The sequence below is a fragment of the Pseudorasbora parva genome, chromosome 20 (genome assembly GCF_024679245.1).
Source record: "Pseudorasbora parva isolate DD20220531a chromosome 20, ASM2467924v1, whole genome shotgun sequence".
In the NCBI taxonomy this organism is placed as follows: Eukaryota; Metazoa; Chordata; class Actinopteri; order Cypriniformes; family Gobionidae; genus Pseudorasbora; species Pseudorasbora parva.
The window spans coordinates 9,004,664-9,027,601 of record NC_090191.1 but is presented as its reverse complement, the minus strand read 5'-3'; the positions used below and the strand labels follow the sequence as shown (position 1 = coordinate 9,027,601).

General features: G+C 37.8%; 1 protein-coding gene and 1 long non-coding RNA gene across 2 annotated transcripts; both read left to right on the top strand.

Annotated features, from left to right (window-relative positions):
- The first annotated feature begins 1,641 nt into the window (after nucleotides 1–1,641).
- LOC137049366 (membrane-spanning 4-domains subfamily A member 15-like) lies at nucleotides 1,642–21,643 on the top strand. The gene is made up of 9 exons (XM_067427913.1): nucleotides 1,642–1,696; nucleotides 4,440–4,514; nucleotides 7,538–7,744; nucleotides 8,109–8,219; nucleotides 8,314–8,382; nucleotides 12,674–12,838; nucleotides 13,126–13,239; nucleotides 21,062–21,142; nucleotides 21,306–21,643. Exons 3-9 carry the CDS (start codon nucleotides 7,562–7,564, stop codon nucleotides 21,384–21,386), a joined length of 804 nt encoding a protein of 267 aa, XP_067284014.1. The 5' UTR covers nucleotides 1,642–1,696; nucleotides 4,440–4,514; nucleotides 7,538–7,561; the 3' UTR covers nucleotides 21,387–21,643.
- Nucleotides 17,089–17,964, top strand: LOC137049452 (uncharacterized). The gene is made up of 3 exons (XR_010899612.1): nucleotides 17,089–17,243; nucleotides 17,431–17,545; nucleotides 17,655–17,964. It is a non-coding gene; the product is annotated as an uncharacterized lncRNA (long non-coding RNA).
- Nucleotides 21,644–22,938: the final 1,295 nt, after the last annotated feature.

Below are 22,938 nucleotides of genomic sequence, written 5' to 3'. Positions count from 1 at the left end.
ACAAATGTGCGTTATCGTGCTGGTGGGGGTTACCATTTTCGCAGACCGGAACGCCCCCTTCTTCGCCTCTTCTGCTGAACTGCTAGCTGTCAACATCCGGATTATTATGTTCAACATTCGCTAGTTAGTTTTTCTCAAATAGAATCTTCAAAATAAGATCTATTATCTTCCAACATGACATCATGACTTTGCGTAAACATACATGGCACTTTCTATAGCTAAGTGGCGTGTTATCTGTACGCATTTTGAGCTATCTGTGAGTATGTCCACGCGGTGTGATTCCGTGTGTATGTCCACGCCAAAGTGAACCATTATATGTGTGTGTCCAAAATGTAAATGGGTTTATAAACGTACTAAAATATGTTTTTTTGAAAATGTAAAAATGCAGAATGTTTCCTGTGATGGGTAGGTTTAGGAGCTGTGTGTGTGTGTGATGGGTAGGTTTAAGCTTTTCACACTGCATGACTATCTGGGGTAGCATTCAGTCACTGCTGTTCACACTGCACGATAGATTGGTGACAAGAGGTTTCACACTGCGAGACTATACAAGAGGAAGAATCGCCAAAAACTCTCTCTCTCCGGTGCGTAAACTACGTTTCCCAACATTCCAAACCAAACACACGTGTGACATGTGACAAGTAAACACGCGAGATCACGTGCGTCAGACCGGAGTTCTCGCGCGAGACTTGGAATTGTTATTAAAAATGATGAACTGCACAAAGTTTGCTCCAAATTGTCTGTGCGCTGATTTGTGGAGAAAAAGACAAAAGATTATGGCGGAGGAAATTGCTGGAGAGACAGATCGAGGGAGTAAGGATTGTGTTCTGCAAAGAGAGTTTGAGGTAAATAAATAATTTTGTAGTGTGCTGCTGCTGCTGCGGCTGGATGTGCAAAGAATGTTTGGGCTTTGTTTCTGTTTGATAGAATTGTAAATATATCTATTAAAATACTAATATTCTGTCTATAACTCCTCCCTGAACCTCCCGCTGCCCTGTATCTCACTCTCTCATTGGCTGTCGGTCATCGCCTATGTAATTTTCAGTCAGAACTCATTTCACACAGCAGTATTATGAATCGCCGACAGGTCCAGATATTTAGTATGCCAAGTATCTCGCGGGTGTCAGCGACTCATCTGCGATTCTCTCTGATCGCGTCTTTGATCATTCACACTGCGAGATTTTCACTCGCATGTCCCTCCCGCATCACCCTGGTCTAGTTAACCAATCAGGAGCCTGCTTGCATGAAATAAAGCATTTAGACTAATTTCATGGGGTCTTTAATCTTCTCTGAAATTAAGATGAAGAATTCTGAAGGATTCAATTCAGAACATCCCATTCCAGCAGATTCAGGGTATTGATCTCTACGATTTAATTCCTGTAATTTAATAATCATAATAAGATTATTCCCAGCACGCACCTCAGGCTTGCATAGTATTATGAACTCTGTCATCCGACTCCTCAGCAAACTGGTTGAATCGGCTCACTCAGACGTGTTACTCTGCGTCATGCGTCATCAACCCCGGAACTAAATTTTGTCTCTGTTGTTGGGTTGCTGTGTTTGTGTACATGTGTATAGATGACACCTTATATCTCATGACTCGTCCTGAAAACTAGTTTACCTTGTTTTGTTCTTTATTTGTTTTATGAATGTGTTGAAGTGCGAATCATCAAGTTGATTTGAGACAGTGAGAAATCTGGTAAGAACCTTTTTATTCTATTTAAACCAATAATAAATAAATCTGTTTAATAAATAAATAAATCTGCCCAAAGTGTTAGAGTAATGTCGGTACACACAGGAGTTTAGAGAACATATTGGGTAACACTATGTAAAGACCTATAGTTATTCATTCTAGGTCTGGTACAAAATAACTTGACACTTGACACTGAGGGACACAACTCTTGCATACAATTTGATTTTCATTGCCGGAAGATATATTTTACTTACCGTATTTCCTCAAATTAAGACTGCCTTTATTTACCTGAACTGTAGAAGTGAACTGGCTTTTATTTGAAGCAGGCTTTTATTAGGGGCAGGCCTGTATTTCTAATTCCATCTGTTTGAAAAATAATTGCTTTAAATAAACTGCTTTAAATTAATAGTGGATAAAAACAATAACGTTTTAGTGGACGGATATAATAGATTTTTTAAAAAGTATTCAAACATAGCCTATGACCATTTAGCCTACAACAACAGCCTGAAAGGCAACAAAGCAATCTCGGTCAGAGTTACTGTAGCCTAATCATAAACACCATTGAGACTGTTTGAAAATTGTAAAATGTTTATTCTGCACTTAATTTTTATATAGGTGGCATGTGAGGTTATTTTAGCATACTAACCCAACTCTGCGCTTTCTAAAGGCTATTGGTTGCACCGCACGTGAGAGAGAAAAAAAAGCTTCCTTCCACTTAAGAGTTGTGTAGCCTACTTTTAAGTACTTTTTATTTCAATATATCTTTTACATAAATATTATTTTCTACTTTAACTTTATTTTCTAATTATTTTCTACTTTTTTTTCCTAACCCAACTAAAGACGCATCTGCGCTTTCTATAGGCTATTGGGCATGAGGTAAAAAGGTAACTTCCACTTAAGAATAGTTGTGCACTTTTAAACACTTTATTTTACTATATCTCTTTACATCGCTCAGTGCTTTCTAAATAGATTGTGAAAGAAAAAGCTTCCTTCCATTAAGAAGACTTGTGCACTTTTCAATTTAATATATTTCTTTACATAAATATTAATTTCTACTTGAAAAAAACTACAATTTCGCTATTTTTCTAACCCAAATAATGACTCTGCGCTTTCTATAGCCTGTCGTTGCACATGAGAGAAAAAAAGGTTCCCTCCACTTGAGTTATGTAGGCTACTTTTAAGCATTTTTTTATTTTAATAGCCTATGTCGCTTTACATAATAATTTTATACTTAAAAAATATAATTTTGTTACTTTTCTGACCCCTCTAATTACTCATATGCGCTTTTAATAGATTGCACGTAATTTTGCATATTGTTTTTTAAATGGTCTTTGGTGTAGCCTAGATCATATGACCACTTTACAATATTTCATCAACATAGTGATGAAACTATGTTGAAGCCTATTCTGTTTTCTTGTACAAAATAAAATATTTTAAGTTAAATGCAGAGTAAGATGTAGGCTATTAAAAAAGACGAGAGGTGAAGATCAATATTTATGTAGCCTGCCTGAAATGGTATTTTCACAGACGTCGCTCATAGACTACAGTAGCCTATTTAAAATGGCATAAATGCATCAGTTATAATCTCAATTCAATGTACAGAGCAATCCCTGCAAAGTTGTTAAGGTTAACTATAGAATAGACTAGGCTACTATAGGATTAGTGTGTTGCACTCGCAAGAACGGGCACGACATTAGGATGGTTGCGTGATGTCGGTCAGGCATTACGGCACAACCCTACTGTACAATAACAATGAACTTGAATGCACATTAAATGAAAGACATTTAAAAGATTATCCACAAATTTCCCCTCCGGCCTGAATTTGTTCGTAGTGACCACGCCCCCGACCACTATCAGAAGCCCGGCGTTTAATTGACTACAGGCTTTTATTTGAGAAATTACGGTAACTGGATTAAAGACAAACCACCATCAATTCAACAATAGTTTTAAGAGACTAAAAGTTTACTTAAATTTGAAAGAATTAACACATCACTTAAAGGGAATGTAGATACAGTACTTTTATATCCATTGTGTCTCCTTTTTTTTTGCCATCTTACCAGTCTCCACTAAAGAAACTTTAGAGCTTGGCCAGGCAGAGAAAAATATATTATAATTTTGAAATTAGTTATTTATTCCTGTTAAAAACCAATAAACATTCAGATGAATCAAAGTTGAATCAAATCAAAAATTCCTTTCTAAAGCTAGTTTAAAAAAAATGCATTTCTCATTTAATACAGCAATATATTAATTATTATTTATATAAAATTATATATATATTCATTCATTTTAATGAATTATTTTTGGGAGGTAATTATTCAGTTAAAATTAAATTATCTATCAATTATCATTACTACTTATAGTATACAAATTGAACCACATTCATTTTTACATCAGGAAACGATATAGAATGTAAGAACCTTTAAACCTTTATATTTTTATACCTGTATGAATCATAACTGTCACAGAAACAAACAAAAAATTAAGCTGTTTTTATTCATCTCATAAATTCACTTTTTACTGCAAAAAATTACTGTCCAATTAAGCCTTACATACTATAATTATTGTGGGCTTGTTACACTTTATAGACGTTTGACATGCAAAGCACATTTTCACAAACTTGTAAAAAGTACTTATAAATAAAGTTCTGCAGTGTTCCTGAGAATGAAGGATTAATTTGATATTACAGAATAACAAAGCAGATCAGAGTTTAATATCTGACTGTCATTCTTCTCACCCTCACGTCTAGTAGAAGCGAATAATTTCAGAGCTGCTGTTCACAACAGTTCTGAGGAGGGAAAAGAAAGATTATCAGATAATATTTGAGGTGAGTGTTTAATCTTTCTTTAGTTGTTTTCATGTATATATGTCATCTTATAATGTGTTAATTGCTAATTTGTGTTTCTGCGAGTGTAATGCTGTGCTGAAGTATGATGATCAACTGTCTTTGTAAATTAATCAGAGAAAGCTGTACATTCCGATATTGTCACATTGTGTAAAATCATCGTTTTCTCATTTGACTTTATTAGTTTGTGATGCCTAACACAGTATTTCTTATGCATATTGATAAGAAATGTGTATGATCAGAATTTCTTAATAATTGTTATGATTGTTGAGCATTTACAATATTTACAACATATATGGTACTTTGAAATTAAAATTTCAAATAGATAATACAGAAAGTTAAAAGAGAAACATTAAATGAACGGGAGAAATAAAAGAAATATATAAAATATAAATGTAGTATAAAAATTACTACTGAGACAATAATAATAAATGAGACAAAAAGGCAAAGAGCACTAATAACTTGTTTAAGACTTGAACTTGCTGACTTGACTCAAGAATTGAATGCAAAGATTCTTGACTTGCAAAACAATATGTAACAGACTATATATATATATATATATATATATATATATATATATATATATATATATATATATATATATATATATATATATATACAATTTAAAAAGAGAAAGGTTTTGTGTGTGTGCATTACCTGCGTTTGTGCTTTGTCTAACTACTCGTCATGCTAAAGTCTCTGCTAGGCATTGTGCTAGATTGTTAGGCTCTCTGTGAGCCTCCTTGACTACTGCTTTTACAGCAGCGGAGCATTGTTGGGCCTTCTCTCGTTATAGAGAGTCATTCTTAAGGGGGGGGGGGGTGAAACACTCAGTTTCAGTCAATCTCATGTCAATCTTGAGTACCTATAGAGTAGTATTGCATCCTTCATATCCCCGAAAAGTCTTTAGTTTTATTATATTCATAAAAGAAATATGGGCTGTACCGAGTCTTTCCGGAAAAAAACGAGCGCCTGGAGGCGTATCGTGTGGGCGGAGCTAAAGAATGACGAGAGCGCAAAGTGGTGACGTCCTCAAGCATGGAGAAACTCATGGCTATTGAGCTCAGCTAATACAGATAATGATCCACAATCATTCGGAGGCTGAAATAAATTGAACAGGAGAAACGGCTACAGCAGGACGTCCGTCTCTGTGGTATGTTCTGTATTTAGTGGCATGTCAACATTTGTGTGTCTTTACTCGCAGTTTATGAGGACATGATTCGGTTTCTGGACTATTGTACGCGACTAAACCTAGCAGTAGCAAGCAAAACGGTTTTGCACGTCAAGACTAGTGTACATAGAACAACAATAGAGTCCGTTAGCGCATTTGAATGACGAAGCACGCGATCGTGTCGTTTACTGATGTTTACTCACGCGACAACAGCATAGACATCTGAAGCAGTTTTACTCACTGGCTGCTTCCAAAGCAGGACCGAACCTTTATTGCTGGGACCGCTCTGTCAAAAACACACTTCTTTGGTATGATTTGGTGAAGTCATGACAGCAGTGAACGGTGGAGATCCACTTTGCGACGCGACTGAAGCGTAGTGAAGCTTCCCGTCATTTCTGCTTTCAAATTGGGTAAAATGCAGCGCTGCCTTCCCGGAATGCTGTGCTGAAGAGTTGAAGTCGCTCGACGTCACCCATAGGAATAAAGTGGAGCGCGGCGACTGGATCTGCACCAGCCCGAGTGTTTACGGGCGTGCATTTCCTCTCTCGCTCTTGTCACGCACGCGTGCACCCTACCGGGAGAAGAGCCCGTACGGCCCATACAAGGACCTTCCGATCTATTAACGTCAAGTTGAGCCATACTCGAAAAAAACTCTCCGAAACTTGTGAGAAACCGGAAGGAGTATTTTTAACACAGAAATACTCCATCAAACGTCCAACATTAGTTTTTGAAACTTTGTCTATGTTTAGGATGGGAATCCAAGTCTTTAACAGTGTAAAAAGCTCAATATGCATGAAACAGCATTCCCCCCTCCCCAGGACTTGGACTTGGTGCACAGAACAGAGCCCTCTCTGGACTCGGTGCACAGGACTGAGCCCTTTCTGGATTTTGCGCATAGGACAGAGCCCTCTCTGGTCTCGGTGCACTGGACGTAGCCCTTTCTGGACTCGGCACACAGGACAGAGCCCTCTCTGAACTCGGTGCACAGTACGGAACACCCTCTCTGAACTCGGTGCACGAAACACAGCCCTCACTGAACTCGGTGCACAGGATGGAGCCCTTTCTGGACTCGGTGAACAGAACAGAGCCCTCTCTGAACTCGGTGCACAGGACGGAGCCCTCTCTGAACTCGGTGCACAGGACGGAGCCCTTTCTGGACTCGGTGAACAGAACAGAGCCCTCTCTGAACTCGGTGCACAGGACGGAGCCCTCTCTGAACTCGGTGCACAGGACGGAGCCCTCTCTGGACTCTGTGCACAGAACTGAGCCCTCTCTATACTCGGTGGACGGGACGCAGCCCTCTCTGACAAACATAATAAAGACACACACCGGGATCTGGAACGAGGAGTAAGGAACAGGAGACATCAGACGACATAAAGCACAGGACTGAAAACACAAGGAGATTAACTAGGGGACAAACAAGGCAGGTAATGGGGAACACCAGGTGGGGCACACAAATCAATAATCAGATAACAAGAGGGGTGGGATCAAGAGTGAAGACAGGAACGCACATGACACCAAAACACCACTAGTGCTGCGAAGGACAAGACAGATTTGTGGCACGCAATGGGCAACAGATGATCCAGAGAAGCCTCACAGTTTCACAGCATGTGATTGGCTGTTCGCTACTGATGTCACACCTAATCTCAGGCTCAAAGCCCGAGTTGACAGAGAAAGTTGATGATCAGCATCAAGGGACCAACAAAGCCTGATAAGATTGGCTTTGTGTGTCACCTTGAAACTATCCTGTAAGCCTACCATCATGTATGGGCCCCTGAATTACAGAACAAACAACAAATTATATGCTTACTTGATTTATTATGATTTTGCACAGGTTGATTCAGATTCAGAAACAAGAATGTCTCACACTGTCATACCCATGACCTCCCAGACGCTTGTCATCCAGTTTCAACCACCAACACAAACAGCCGCTGGAACTGGGACAAATGCTCCTCTGCCTGTTAATGGACAACAGCCAGCAGGGGGTTCACCTCTTCACAGATTTCAGCCTTTTCTGAAAGGCCAACCAAAAGCCCTTGGGGTGAGAAACTGTTCATATGTTCATGCGTATGTCAATGCTAGAAAAGAAAATTACATATCATAAATTCTTAAAAAGAAAAAATACACACATTACAAAGCATACACATTTTTCTTGAAGAATGTGACTTATTCCCATGGTGACAATGTAGGAAAAACTGCAAAATAAGACAAGGTTTACAGAGTAAATTCGTAAGATTTTATATTGTTTTAGTCACAGAATATAATGTTTTAGGAGATGCAGACTATCAAAAATGTGAATGAATAACTGAAAAAAAAACAACAACAAAAAACTAATTGGAAATATTGTCCATAAAATGTAATACTGTTTTACTTGTTTTTAAAAAAGCCTATCTTGTCCCTCACAGACTGTCCAGATAATGATTGGCCTGTTGTCTTTCCTGTTTGGCATCGTGTCTGCATTTTATGCAGGATCCGTCTTTGTCTATAGTGGCATTGCTTTCTGGGGATCAATCATCGTAAGAAACAATTATACAATTAAGTGTTGTGTCTTTAATAACACAAGTTACATATTCCAGCAGTCTTGATTTTTGTCTTTCTCTGTGCTTTCAGTACATTATCGCAGGCTCACTCTCCATTGCTGCAGAAAACAAACTCAATTCACCCTCCAGTTTGTGTTTGGTATGTACACACCTTGTGTACATAATAAGTATTTGAACACCCCACTTGGTTCAAGTTCCCCCACTTACAAATTGCCATCATATGTGCATGTCCACTGTGAGAGACATAATCTAAAAAAAAAAAACAGAAATCACAATGTATGATTTTTTAACTATTTATTTGTATGCTACTGTTGCAAATAAGTATTTGAACACCTGAGCAAATCAATGTTAATATTTGGTACAGTAGCCTTTGTTTGCAATTACAGAGGTCAAACGTTTCCTGTAGTTTTTCACCAGGTTTGCACACACTCTACGAGGGATTTTGGCCAACTCCTCCACACAGATCTTCTCTAGATCAGTCAGGTTTCTGGCCTGTTGCTGAGAAACATGGAGTTTGAGCTCCCTCCAAAGATTCTCTATTGGGTTTAGGTCTAGAGACTGGCTAGGCTACGCCAGAACCTTGATATCCTTCTTACAGAGCCGCTCCTTGGTTGTCCTGGCTGTGTGCTTCGGGTCATTATCATGTTGGAAGACCAAGCCTCAACCCATCTTCAGTGTTCTAACTAAAGGAAGGAGGTGGTCCCCGAAAAGCTTGCAATACATGGCCCCGGTCAGACACCTGACTGATCTAGAGAAGATCTGTGTGGAGGAGTGGGCCAAAATCCCTCCTGCAGTGTGTGCAAACCTGGTGAAAAACTACAGGAAACGTTTGACCTCTGTAATTGCAATCAAAGGCTACTGTACTCAGGTGTTCAAATGCTTATTTGCAACTGTATCATACAATATATATATATATATATATATATATATATATATATATATATATATATATATATATATATATATATTAAGATTGTCACTCACAGTGGACATGCACCTATGATGATAATTTCAGATCCCTCCATGATTTCTAAGTGGGAGAACTTGCAAAATAGCAGGGTGTTCAAATACTTATTTTCCACACTGTATACAAAGTTAGCATATTGTGATAAAGTTCATTATCTTCCATAATGTAATGATAAAAATTAAACTTTCATACATTTTAGATTCATTGTACACCAACTGAAATATTTCAGGTCTTTTATTGTTTTAATACTGATGATTTTGGCATACAGCTCATGAAAAACCCAAATTCCCAAAACTAATCTAAAAAAATTAGCATATCATGAAAAGGTTCTCTAAACGAGCTATTAACCTAATCATCTTCAACTAATTAACTCAAAACACCTGCAAAAGATTCCTGAGGCTTTTAAAAACTCCCAGCCTTGTCCATTATTCAAAACTGCAATCATGGGTAAGACTGCCGACCTGACTGCTGTCCAGAAGGCCATCATTGACACCCTCAAGCGAGAGGGTAAGACACAGAAAGAAATTTCTGAACGAATAGGCTGTTCCCAGAGTGCTGTATCAAGGCACCTCAGTGGGAAGTCTGTGGGAAGGAAAAAGTGTGGCAAAAAACGCTGCACAACGAGAAGAGGTGACCGGACCCTGAGGAAGATAGTGGAGAAGGACCGATTCCAGACCTTGGGGGACCTGCGGAAGCAGTGGACTGAGTCTGGAGTAGAAACATCCAGAGCCACTGTGCACAGGCGTGTGCAGGAAATGGGCTACAGGTGCCGCATTCCCCAGGTCAAGCCACTTTTGGGCTACAGAGAAGCAGCACTGGACGGTTGTTCAGTGGTCCAAAGTACTTTTTTCGGATGAAAGCAAATTTTGCATGTTATTCGGAAATCAAGGTGCCAGATTCTGGAGGAAGACTGGGGAGAAGGAAATGCCAAAATGCCTGAAGTCCAGTGTCAAGAACCCACAGTCAGTGATGGTCTGGGGTGCCATGTCAGCTGCTGGTGTTGGTCCACTGTGTTTTATCAAGGGCAGGGTCAATGCAGCTAGCTATCAGGAGATTTTGGAGCACTTCATGCTTCCATCTGCTGAAAAGCTTTATGGAGATGAAGATTTCGTTTTTCAGCACGACCTGGCATCTGCTCACAGTGCCAAAACCACTGGTAAATGGTTTACTGACCATGGTATTACTGTGCTCAATTGGCCTGCCAACTCTCCTGACGTGAACCCTATATAGAATCTGTGGGATATTGTGAAGAGAAAGTTGAGAGACGCAAGACCCAACACTCTGGATGAGCTTAAGGCCGCTATCGAAGCATCCTGGGCCTCCATAACACCTCAGCAGTGCCACAGGCTGATTGCCTCCATGCCATGCCGCATTGAAGCAGTCATTTCTGCAAAAGGATTCCCGACCAAGTATTGAGTGCATAACTGAATTATTTGAAGGTTGACTTTTTTTGTATTAAAAACACTTTTCTTTTATTGGTCGTTTGAAATATGCTAATTTTTTGAGATTGAATTTGGGGTTTTCATGAGCTGTATGCCAAAATCATCAGTATTAAAACAATCAAAGACCTGAAATATTTCAGTTGGTGTGCAATGAATCTAAAATATATAAATGTTTAATTTTTTATCATTACATTATGGAAAATAATGAACTTTATCACAATATACTAATTTTTTGAGAAGGACCTATATATATACATACATATATATATACAGTCCCTGACAAAAGTCTTGTCGCTTATCTATTTTCTAGAAATACCTGATATTAACCTGACTTTTAATTAATTCATTGGTGTTAGAAATAGCTCATATGAAAAGCTAAAACCCTCCCAAATGATGTTTAATGCACTGAAATAAATAATTTTCACAGAAAAAATATTTATCATTTAATCAAGACAGAAAGGTCAAATTTTGGCAAGACAAAAGTTTTGTCGCCTATACAGAAATTGAACAAATTTACTGCAAATACAAAAATATGTCAGCAAATTAAGTTGTGGTGCTGTGAGATCCAAATTTAATATCTTGTATGACTTCCATGAGCTTGAAGGACTGCATCCATGCAGTTCCAAGTCATCAGGAATAGCTAAGAAAGCAGTCTTGCATGCCTCCCAGAGTTCATCAATATTCTTTGGTTTCGTCTTCCATGCGTCCTCTTTCATCCTACCCCACATATGCTCAATGATGTTCATGTCTGGTGACTGGGCTGGCCAATCCTGGAGCATCTTGATCTTCTTCGCCTTGAGGAACTTTGATGTGGAGATGGAAGTATGCGATGGAGCACCGTCCTGCTGCAGAATTTGGCCTCTTTTATGGTTGGGAATATAAGAGGTAGCTAAGATTTCTTGGTATTTTAGACTATTGATGTTGCCTTCCACCCTGCAGATCTCTCGCACACGCCCATACTAGATGTAACCCCAGACCATGATTTTTCCGCCACCAAACTTCACTGTTTTCTGGGTGAATCTCGGACCCATTCGGGCACCAGTAGGTCTCCTGCAATATTTGCGGCGACTGTGGTGTAATTCAACAGAAGATTCATCTGAAAAATCCACCTTCTGCCACTTTTCCTGCGTCCATCCTTTTAGCAGGCTGTGGGCCTTGGCAAATGCCACACGGTTTTTCAATTGTCTTTTGTTTAGTGCTGGCTTCTGGGCACTGATTCGACCATGGAGGCCATTTCGAGACAGAATCCTACAAACTGTTCTGGTTGACACAGGGACTTCACGTGACCAGGTCTCGTGGAGCTCTGCTGCAGTGGAAAATGGGCTGGCCTTGGATTTTCGAGCCAACAAACGGTCCTCTCGAGCAGTTGTCTTGCGGGGTCTGCCTGACCTGGGTCTCCAGTCTCTTCAGATCTTTTTTTTATCCTCTGTACTTGACGCTGAGACACATTGAAGGTGTCTGCCACATCAGCAGTGGATCTGGTCTTCAGCCTCTTGATAATCAAAACTTTAGCCTCAGGGTGAATCTTAGGCATGTTTGCAGAGGTCTAGTTGCAGTTGATGTGAAGGTCTAGAGTACTGGGGTTCTTTTTATACACACTTGAGATCTAATTGATCCATTATTAGTCACAGGTAAAGCTCATATGACAAGGTGACAACACTTATGTCTTTGCAAAAATTGACTCAATGGGCTTTACCAAGCTGTGAATATTAGAATACTTTTTGAAAGTTTAGTTTTTCAATGAAACATTATCACAATAGCTGGTGGGATTAAAATGAGCCATTTCTTGTAAAAAAATCTTGATTAGAAATATATTTCAGCGGCACTTTAGGTCAATTTGTACACAAGCGACAAGACTTTTGTCAGGGACTGTATATATATATATATATATATATATATATATATATATATATATATATATATATATATATATATACAATCATATACCTTTCAATCTACATTAACAAGCACAATTTTTTGTTAATTTATTAATAGATTTCTTTTTTTTCCCCCACCTATAGGTGAAAGGTTCACTTGTAATGAACATTTTCAGTGCAATAACTGCAGGCACTTCCTTTATCATAATTGCAGTGGATTTGGGTATAGGGCCATTGGACATCATGAATGGTTACTGCAACAATTATGATTGTTATAATACTTATTTCACTGAAATGAGAAAGTATAAGGTATGTCACCAACTTTTATATTCAAATTTATTTAGTAATTTATAAACTTGTCAAAAATCAAGCTTTAATCTGCACTCATCTGTCCAATCTTTTTTTTAAATATTTCAGAAGTAGTTTATAGATCTCTTACTATTACTGATCATTCACAATTCAAGAAAGCTTTATACCTCATCTCAGTCAAGTTTGACCTATAATATGTTGTATTCCTCAATGATGGTAGATTCTGAACTGCTGATAAATTATTTCATCATTAGTATTATTTGTGCTAATATTGAACTCTCTCTCAGACTCTCTTCTCAGGAACCGGTATTGTATTGTTGCTATTCGCCTTCGTTGAATTCATCGTCTCCATCTGTCTGTCAGCATATGCATGTAAAGTCGTGTGCTGCTGTGCTCCACAGGTGAGTGATGTCAGGGGTTCCCAAATGTTTTTTGTCAGCTGAACCCCTCTGATGTGCATATAGAATGGAAATACATCATGCCTCTTTTATATATTCAAAATCTCAAATTATTAACTTGTACAATTCTCACGTTTTAAACTCTTCACAACAAAAATTTTGGAAATTATGTGAATGTAAATAAATTGAACTTAGAGCATATTAGGGTGTCGAACGATTACACAAGATTACTTGAAAGGTCACCTCTTATGCAAAATATTATGTTTGGATATAAATGTGTGTTGACAGTGTGTGAACACCCTACAATGAAAAAAATCCACTGCATGAAAAGTGGGATTTTCGTCAGTAAGCGGCACTGTAGATTGTCGTGGAAGATCAGGTTTACGACTGCACACGGCAGTTTGCAGGCGACACCGAAAACTGCCGTGAATTGTCAGAAATTGACGTGGGCCTTGCTTGGCAGTTGTCCCCCCCAAGACCCCCCTTCCCTTAACTCCAGGGGAGGCTTTAACATGTAAATGAACATGCTGTGAGCTATACAAATGCAAATCAGGGTAGCGGAATTTTAACCCATGTGACATTTTTCTAAAAGGTATTAACTTCCTTTTAAGAAAATCTCTTAGATAGATCAGGCTCAGTATAGCCTAATTGTAAAATCTTAAACTTAACCTTGAATTTACATATTTGATGAAAGTATTCTAGATTATTTATTGTGTGTCATTTGCAATCAGTCCCCGTGAATTCAGTGCGACTCGCAATTTTGACCAATCACCGCAACTTTGACCAATCATTGCGGTCTCCTGCTAATAAGCGGCGTCATACATCAGCAAACTTTATATATCATATATCATTGCCTGTCAAAATTAACGTGTTAACGCAAATTAATTTTAACGGCACTACATATATATATATATATATATATATATATATATATATATATATATATATATAAGCAGGGGTTGACATTAACTTTTTTGCTCACCGGCCACCGTGGCTAGTGGTTTTCCAAAGTTACTAGCCACTCAGCATTTTCACCGGCCACAATTTTGCTGTTTGGAAATTACATTGGCATGTAATTATGACTTTGGCATGCGTAAATTACTTGATTTTCAGTCATTTTACTTTATTTAGAAGATTTAAAACCCTTTCAAACTTTCAAATGCATAATGACCCCCCAAATCTTGTGTATCAGCTGGGATGTGCAGGTGGGCAATATAATAGATTATAATAGAATATAATAGGCTAATATGAGAAAGGTAATATGACAGGCTATGAGTTATTTTAGTTAGGATATAATATATATATATATATATATATATATATATATATATATATATATATATATATATATATATATATATATATATATATATATATATAATAAAAATAATTTAAAAAAAATACCCTAAGCAAATTACAAAAACAATAGTTATTAAAAATAAAATAAAAATTCAGATACTAATACATATTTATTTTATATGTATACATTTATTTAACATCTGTAGTCGTTTGATTAATATTAATGACAGACAGGTATTTAATTGGGCTGCTGAATGCATGGATGTAATATTTGTGACACATATCCAGTTATTACCCACCTGTTTACGTACACTTAAAGGCACAATATGTAATGTTTCAGCATTAAAAATATAAAAGATCACTATATCTATGTTATATATTTTTTAAAGTTGTGTGTTTACATTATCCCGACAGTTCCAATTAACTTCTAAATCCAGAGAAATTAATATTTTAATTCGAAGACACGGACCGTGTCTTTATTTCCGTTATGTCGCCAGTCTTTCACGTCATATCCACGTTTGCGTCTTGCTTCCTGCGGAACTCGGCGGAACCATAGATATCTATGGGCGGAACCGCCAAACTCAAAGAGGATCACTGACAGTATAAGGGGAACACCCGTATAAAAAAGTCTGTATGATAATGGATCATGACTACTCTTTGCCAGCTCAACAAAGCGCAAACGTACGGGTGAAAAAAAATGACCCGAGAAGATTTTGGGACAGTAGAAGAAGCAAGAGACGTGTAAACCTTGGAGAAGCCTTTGAAAGATGGCGAAATCTTCGTGACAAGCTCGGACTGCAGAGAGATATGCTGATCTCGCTTTCGTTTTAATAAACAGGTAATTTAAGTAACCATTCAGCTAACATAATAATCATATAATCATAACATGCTGTATGTTTGCATATTGCATAGCGATCTTGACCACATTGAGACGCGTTTAGCTGAATACGTATAACGTTACATTTTGTATTGCATCGGCTTTTCAAACAGGCGGATTCTGTGTTTTTGGAGACTGAAACTGAGACTTTTTAAAACTGATTCAAAAGTATATTTCTATCCGTATATTTTGTGACACGATGATGTCGTGTAAAACGCAGATGGACTAGCTATTATTGGTTTTATATGTAGCTGGAGAAGGTAACGTTAGCTTCATAAGGTAATATGCCACTATCTTGGTCAATTAATATAAGGTGACCGTCACTTTTATCATATGTTAATACTAGCTACATATAATATCGATTTAATAATGATCTACTTATTCATATATCTCTGAGTTCCAAAATAAATGTTTATTAGATTGATGAATGTGGGGAGCGACACACCGCGTGTTCCAATGAACAACGTGTTGCTGGTCCTGGTTCTCTCATTTACTGTTTTATGTTGGTAATGATAAACTAAATTGAAATGTATTTCCTTATTGAACAGTTGATATACAGAATGTTCGACAATCGCGGATGCCATGTCAACATATCTATAATTTGAGTAACTCAAATTATGATGCACGGTTAATATGTCAACATAGCCTACCAACTTATAGGTATGTTGGCATAGCGACCGCCCGCACAACATTCTGACTCACACATTAGCTAACGTTACTGATAAGTTTGTTAAGTAACGGTAGCTCGCTGCTATTTCATTAGATTGGCATTACATAACGTGAAAAGCCGTAACTAAACTTAACAATAATAGAGATGTAATATAACAATTACCTTGTCAGTGAACATGTTTTCTGCTGGAGATGCCAGATTCGCTGGTTGACAGTGGCAATAATGACAACAACTCCCATGAGCACACGCACTTTCCCGACGTCATTAAAGTACGTCTGTTGTTATTATTTTGAATGAGTGACCCCTAGTGGCCAAAAGTTGCATACTGCACGTTTAAGCCATAACCAACTGTCTTCATGCGATGGAAATTTTGATGAATATATATTGTTAGCATCTTAATTTAATCTTTGTTTTATTATTTTATTAGTTCATTAACTAATTGTTATTGCTTCACTCTGCTTCTTAGCAAGGCTTTCCTCCTCTTCAGTCACATACTCCTCCTATGGAAATGTTAAGTACACATTTAAAACTCATGCAATGCCCATACTCATCACCTCAAACGGCCATACTTAGCGCATGAATATGTCCATTTGAGTATGAAGATTAGCCATCATTAAGAATGGCAGTCTTAATATGGCCATTTAAGTATGAAAAGATTTTAAAACTGTAGTTTTATAGGCACACTGTGCTTTATTTCATAAACATGCGAGCTCTGAGTTCTTCCATCTTGCCCATGACCTCACATGTGATTGGAGGAGCCCGTCGAGCCTTCTAGCCCCCGTCCAATCACGTGGGAATGGACATGACGACTCATACAGCAGTAGTTGCAAGACGAGCATAAACAGACGTTTTCACTCCTGTACTCAAACCCTTTCCTCCATTCCCTGTGTTTTTGCTACTTTGCTGTTTTGTGATCTACAATGGCTGGACGGCGTCTCCCCTTCAACTCCTCTGCAGACCGGCAGGAAGAAACAGCTGAATGCTATCATTGAGCTATCTCGTCAGCTTGCTCAGTTTGCTGCCGATTTTAATGAGCAGTTCACTTTAGTAATCTCCAGGTTGCTGTCCATAGACGATAGGTTGCTTGCTTTGGAGTCGAAAAACTGTGTGGAAGATACTAACTTTAAGAAGAGAAGACGAGTGCCCAGTCCTAAGATTGCGGTAAGACTGTTATCTAAGCTAAATTAACCTAAAGCAAAGCTTTTTAAGTAGCACAAGCTGAAATTAGCCTTGTAAAAGAACAAATGTAAGTTGCTTTATAAAAGTGTTTTCTTTTTCTGGTCATTTTACTGGAAGCAGTACGCCGTCTTCACAACTTCGTCATAACACTCATTTAATTGTTTTCCAGCTGCATGTAAGACATAGAGACAGTACACAGGAGCTTCAGGTACAAACATCCAGTTCTTGCATCGCAAGCAGAAGCTGTGAAGAGTTCAGCTCGGAGTCGATTGAGAAGAAAGAGGGTAAGATTTATTAGATTAGATCCGTTTTTGGTCAGTGTGACTATTTGTCAGGTGCATTTTATGCAGTACATCGCGCAATACTGATTGTCTTTATTGGTTGTTTTTACAGCTGCTACAAGCAAGAAAGAGTGTGTTAGCTGAGGATATGAGGTGGGCCTTTGGAAGTGCACTACCATAGACCTGATGTCTGATGAGGAAGACGGCATTGTTGGCGCGGTGTCTGGATGGACTGTTTGACCAGCCAGGAGCTCGCCGAGCTCTGTGCCACGCTGCAATCGAGATTAGAGGCGATTCCAAAGAACAGGGCAACGCACGACAGACGTCTGAAAAATGGACTGAAATCAGAAAGAATGGCGCTAGTTACCTACAGCTCTGAAGCGGAAAAAAGAGACTTCATGGTGCTGTAGGATTTTGGGCTTCTCGTGAGCTTCCTATTGTTGTGTGGGCAGATCTCAAACGGTTTGCATTTGGTTGTGTGTTTGTGTTTGTTGTAATAAAGCTCTTTCTTTGAATAAACTGCACGTCCCTGGCATATTTTCCTTTCCTCAATAAATGAATGTCCTTGATGGTTATAATAGCATAGTCCATAGGATAACGATGACATGAATATAAAACATAATAGCATATCACATGAATATGAATATATAAGATTAAAAAATATGCAAATCATAATTTTACATACATATATATGTGTGTGTGTGTGTGTGTGTAAAATTATTATAATTTCGGGGTTTAAATTTATTAATTTATTACCCAGGTTGACCAATAGTAACAGATCTGCCAACCAATCACGAGTGATATTTCTTGTTTCAATGTAGTAGTTTCAACCTAGCCTGACAAGCCAGACCCACATCAAGATGTTTGGTCTGGAAACTCACCATAGACAGGGCTCAGTCCGAGGGGCGGGATAAACGGTTGTCTTTCAAACTCCCTCTGCACGCGATAGGATAGCGGTCCACCAACCGGAGCAACGACGGTGAAGGGGAGCTTGCTCACTGACTGATTAAACATTCGCCGTATCCGGTCGGCTAAACTCCGAACACATCTTCCCTTTTTAAGAATGACTTCAGTGCCGCTCTTTGTTCTTTTCTCAGAGGAAAGCTTAACTCCAAGTCTTCCGGAGGCGCGGGCAGAGCTGATTCGAAAGACCGCCGCCGTTCGCCAGTTTCTGTGTTTACTAGAAGACTGTGCTACTAGAAGCACGCAAACGCAACTCGGCCGTCGTCATTATGGCCGCGCCCGCCGACTCTATAGCCTACCTACACGATGTGATTGGGCCGTCCAGATTCTGAGGAATACAGCTCAGATAGGAATTGAGAGTTGCTAGACCACACTTGCGGGCAAATTAAATTTGCTGCCGCTAGGGTGCGTCTAGATTTCTAGGCTAGTTTCAACCAATACTGAGTGAGGAAATTCAAGCCATTCCGGCAAGGCGCCGCCCAGAGCTGCTATTCATATGCTAATTAGAGCCATTAGCGCCGGCGGCAGCATGCCTCCGCAAGCTCCACATACGTCATGGTTCGTTTCCGTCAATATGTGGCACAGACGAACGCGATGTTCACAGGCTGTAAACTGATGTTAATTGTCGAAAATCAGGGAGATTTCCGGCCGTTTACGGGGACGAAAATCCCACTTTTCATGCAGTGATCCACCCACTCCTTATTTTTGAATCCTCAAACCAAAGCAGTCTCATTAGACAAGCCGTTTTGATTATCTGAGGAATGTAACATCACATTCCTCATGCCCTGCCCACGGCCACTGACTGACAGCCCTGCATTACCATAGTTTCTGAAAACAACAGGCCAATTGGAATAGAGGCTCATGAATATATTAGACAGGCCAAAATCAACCTGTTCATATCAGAGCTCCTGAGAAAGGAGCTGTAAAAAATATTGCAATGGTTTTTAGTACTTTTAGTCGCAAATATATATTCTTAAGAGCATCAACATCTAAAATAAAACTCTAGAAAGGTGTACAATATGAGATCTTGAAGTTGAGCGTTATGATATTAAAGTCGAGTTGATGTCGACTAATCATGACATCATTAATAAAAACACATGAGATGGGATGTTTTTCAACATGCCACAATTTGCAACAAGAGCCTCTCAAGCCAAGACTCAATCTTGAATCGCCTTGCTAAACACAACTATTAAAAAAGATCCAAACATTCATCGATGCTTCAGAAGGAAACACATTTATTTAAATGCATTCGTGAGAGAGCAATTGCGTGTGAATTAATCCTACCTATGCAGTTTCCCTCGACTTATAGCGAAGCTGTGGATTTTAGTTACTTCAAAAACAGGAAGATATAGGTAGAACTGTTTTTAAGCTGTTTTATGAATAAATCACAGAACAGCGTTGACAATAGTTTCTTCACTACTGATGTTTCTTTATTTGTCATTTTAAGTGTAAAAGTGGAATTCAAAGATGTATTATTCTGTGGGTCCCTCTATAGGATCGCATTAGTATTACATCCAATGTAATAAACATTTGGAGTTCTGTAATTTGTACAGTCAGGTCAGTTAGAAAATATACTTCAAGTCAGAAATGCCTGAAGGTCTTCTGCAAGGTGGCCATGTTGTTAGTGTCAAAATCACATGATCAACGTCCAGTCGACATTATCCTTAAAGCTGCTGTCCGTAAATTTGTGTGTGTTCAAGATTTACAAAAATTATACATTGAGAATGTACAACATGACTCCATTTTCCAAATCTTTTTTTGTCTTACCCTGAATCATTATTGTACACTTATAATAAGTGTTTATATTGGGACTATTTCAGACCAGTTAGGTAGGAGCACTGCGGAGGAGCACCGTCCCTGTTAGACTTGCCATAGACATGAACAGAGAAAATGTTCTTTTGCAAGACACATGCAGTTCTTTTTCATAACCGCTAGAGCGCAAAAATTTACGGACTGCAGCTTTAAGGATAGGGTAGGCAATTTGTTTTAAAACACTTTTTGTTACACTAGTTCACATCCAGATAGAAGTCACATGTTAAAACCAAAAAACCAAAAATGTTCATCCAATCGACATTAAATATACATATCAGTATATGCTTTAAGCCAGCATAATTCAATGGAGTAAATTTTTCCATCCTTAAAACATTATTTCAAGACATTTGTCAGATTTTTGTCATTCTAAGCACATTTCTTGCAACTACTTTCTTACATAAAGCTCATTCCAAAACATAGTTTTAGAGCTAGTAATTGAGATTTGAGGAAATTGTGTATGAATTACTATGGTGTTCAGCAGCAACGAATCTACTAATAGCAAAAATTCAAGTTTAACTGCTTCAAAAACAGCAAAAACATTCCCATCTACATCTCATGGTTTTTCAGTTTTGAAATTATTTTAAGAAATTCAAATGAAAGCATAAGTTGCCAGGACATTACAGAAGGATTTCTGTCTTTTGTTTTTTCCTACTACACTGATCTGTCTAGAATCCTGTAATACTGAAACTGTCTGCCAATGTCATTGCATGTGTGGCATAAAATTCGACATGTGTTTTTCCAAAGGTGCCGATTGTTCCACAAGTTATAATTCCACAGCCCTATGGTTTTAGGCCCAATCATTTCCAAGATCTTAACAACACAGAGGTAAGACTTGTACTTACAACTCTCATTAATGCACCCCTCATTAATGTAGTGCAAATATATATGAATGAACTGTGTGTAAATCGTTAATTATTGGGTGCATTAATTGTTTAAAAGTATTCATCTGTAAGTAAGGAAGCTGCTCATGTAGATGTTTCTCTTGCAGATACCTGTGCTCAGCAACCCTGCCATGTATCACAATCCTGCCGAAAATCCTCCACAATACAGTGAATTTAAAAAGATATGAATATTAAAAGTCAGCACAGTTCAGGTGGGACACATGGGTTTTCCAGTGATTTCCTGTCCATTATCTTCAATCTCCTTTCATTAACAAGAGAACATGGAAAATTAATTTATTAAATAACAATTATCTGTCACAAATGTTTAAACAATCAAAAAAACTTGACTAGATACTATTTAATGATTTACTTTCTTTAGTTAAGTCGAGAAAGTTGCCCAATCATTGGGAAACTTTATAGATTGTTCTGAATAGATTGTTTTGAACAACTAATTGCTTACAGTAAAAAATAAAATATACCAAATAATAAAAAAGGCTTATTTATGTCTCTTTTTTTGTCACTACTCTGTTAAAGGGATTGAATCTATTCAAAGTGTCCATCATCCCATTGATTGTGTTTCTATAGTGTCCAGAGGTTTCCACTCAAAGAAAAACAATGTGCTCTTTTCTTTTCTTTTTTGCAAATTACATTTTAAACTTCACAGACTTTGCTGAATAAGTGCCGATGTGCATCAAACTGATGGAGCGCAATAGAATGACAATGCAATAATTCTGAAAGAAATATACATTTTGCTACATTAAATATGCCTTTATTGGCGGTTAGGAATCAGCCTGAAACACTACATTTGAATTTTTATGAAAGCAGTAAATGTAATGCGACTTTTGAAATAAAAAATAAAAAGTAATATAAAAATAATAATATAATTATTATTTCCTTATAAATAAATGCGTGTGTATAGTCTGTCCTTTTGTGTTTCTGTTAATGTCCTTTTTGCATTTAATGTTTAGCATTGCCAGTATAGATGTTCACTATATTTGTTTTCATAGGCTTTGGGTAAATGACATACCCAAAATGAAAAGGCTGCTGCTCATAAGTCATTCTGAATAGAAAAACATAACTAACATATATCTAGAAAGCCAACACTTCGTTTTACAGTTCAATTACTCCAACAGTTATTAATATGGAGATATAGGCTCAAACATTACAACTAAAATAAAAATATTAAGGTATACATGGAATATATACGTTTTTAAATGTGTAAAAACATTATGTGAATTTAGTATAACAACTAAAGTGAAGCCACAAGTGTGGTCATGCTTCATTTCAAATTTTAGGATAACTATCCTTGAAAATTATGCATTTTATGAAGCATCTTGCAAGGCATGTCTAACGTTTTAGAGAACGTTAGAGACACCAATATATTTTTGCCCTGTAAAACACATACTTGCAGTCTTCTAACGGCTCAATTCTCTATTGTTTTCACTCAATTAACATTTCACATGTCTGCCACGAATGACTTAATCCTTAATTCTTTTATAGTAGTTATTTTTTTTGTATTATATCCATTATAGCATATTCAGGCTATTCATAGCCTATCCACATTCATCCCACTTCACAGTAAAACATATTACCTGAAGTCTTTCTAGCAAACAGACAAACAAAAAAAAGCATGCTTTTGGTACCTTATGTGAAATAAAATATAGCTCCTGGCGTGACGGGTGCAATAGAGCTACAGTTAGCATCAACCTACATAACACAAAATAAAAGATTAATATTAAG

Bases quoted from the DNA above. Each gene is read 5' to 3' on its own strand.
- LOC137049366 (XM_067427913.1), top strand. From the start codon at position 7,562: ATGTCTCACACTGTCATACCCATGACCTCCCAGACGCTTGTCATCCAG. The intron at 12,839-13,125 runs GTATGTCACCAA...ACTCTCTCTCAG, and splicing joins CTGAAATGAGAAAGTATAAG to ACTCTCTTCTCAGGAACCGG. The intron at 21,143-21,305 runs GTAAGACTTGTA...TTTCTCTTGCAG, and splicing joins AAGATCTTAACAACACAGAG to ATACCTGTGCTCAGCAACCC.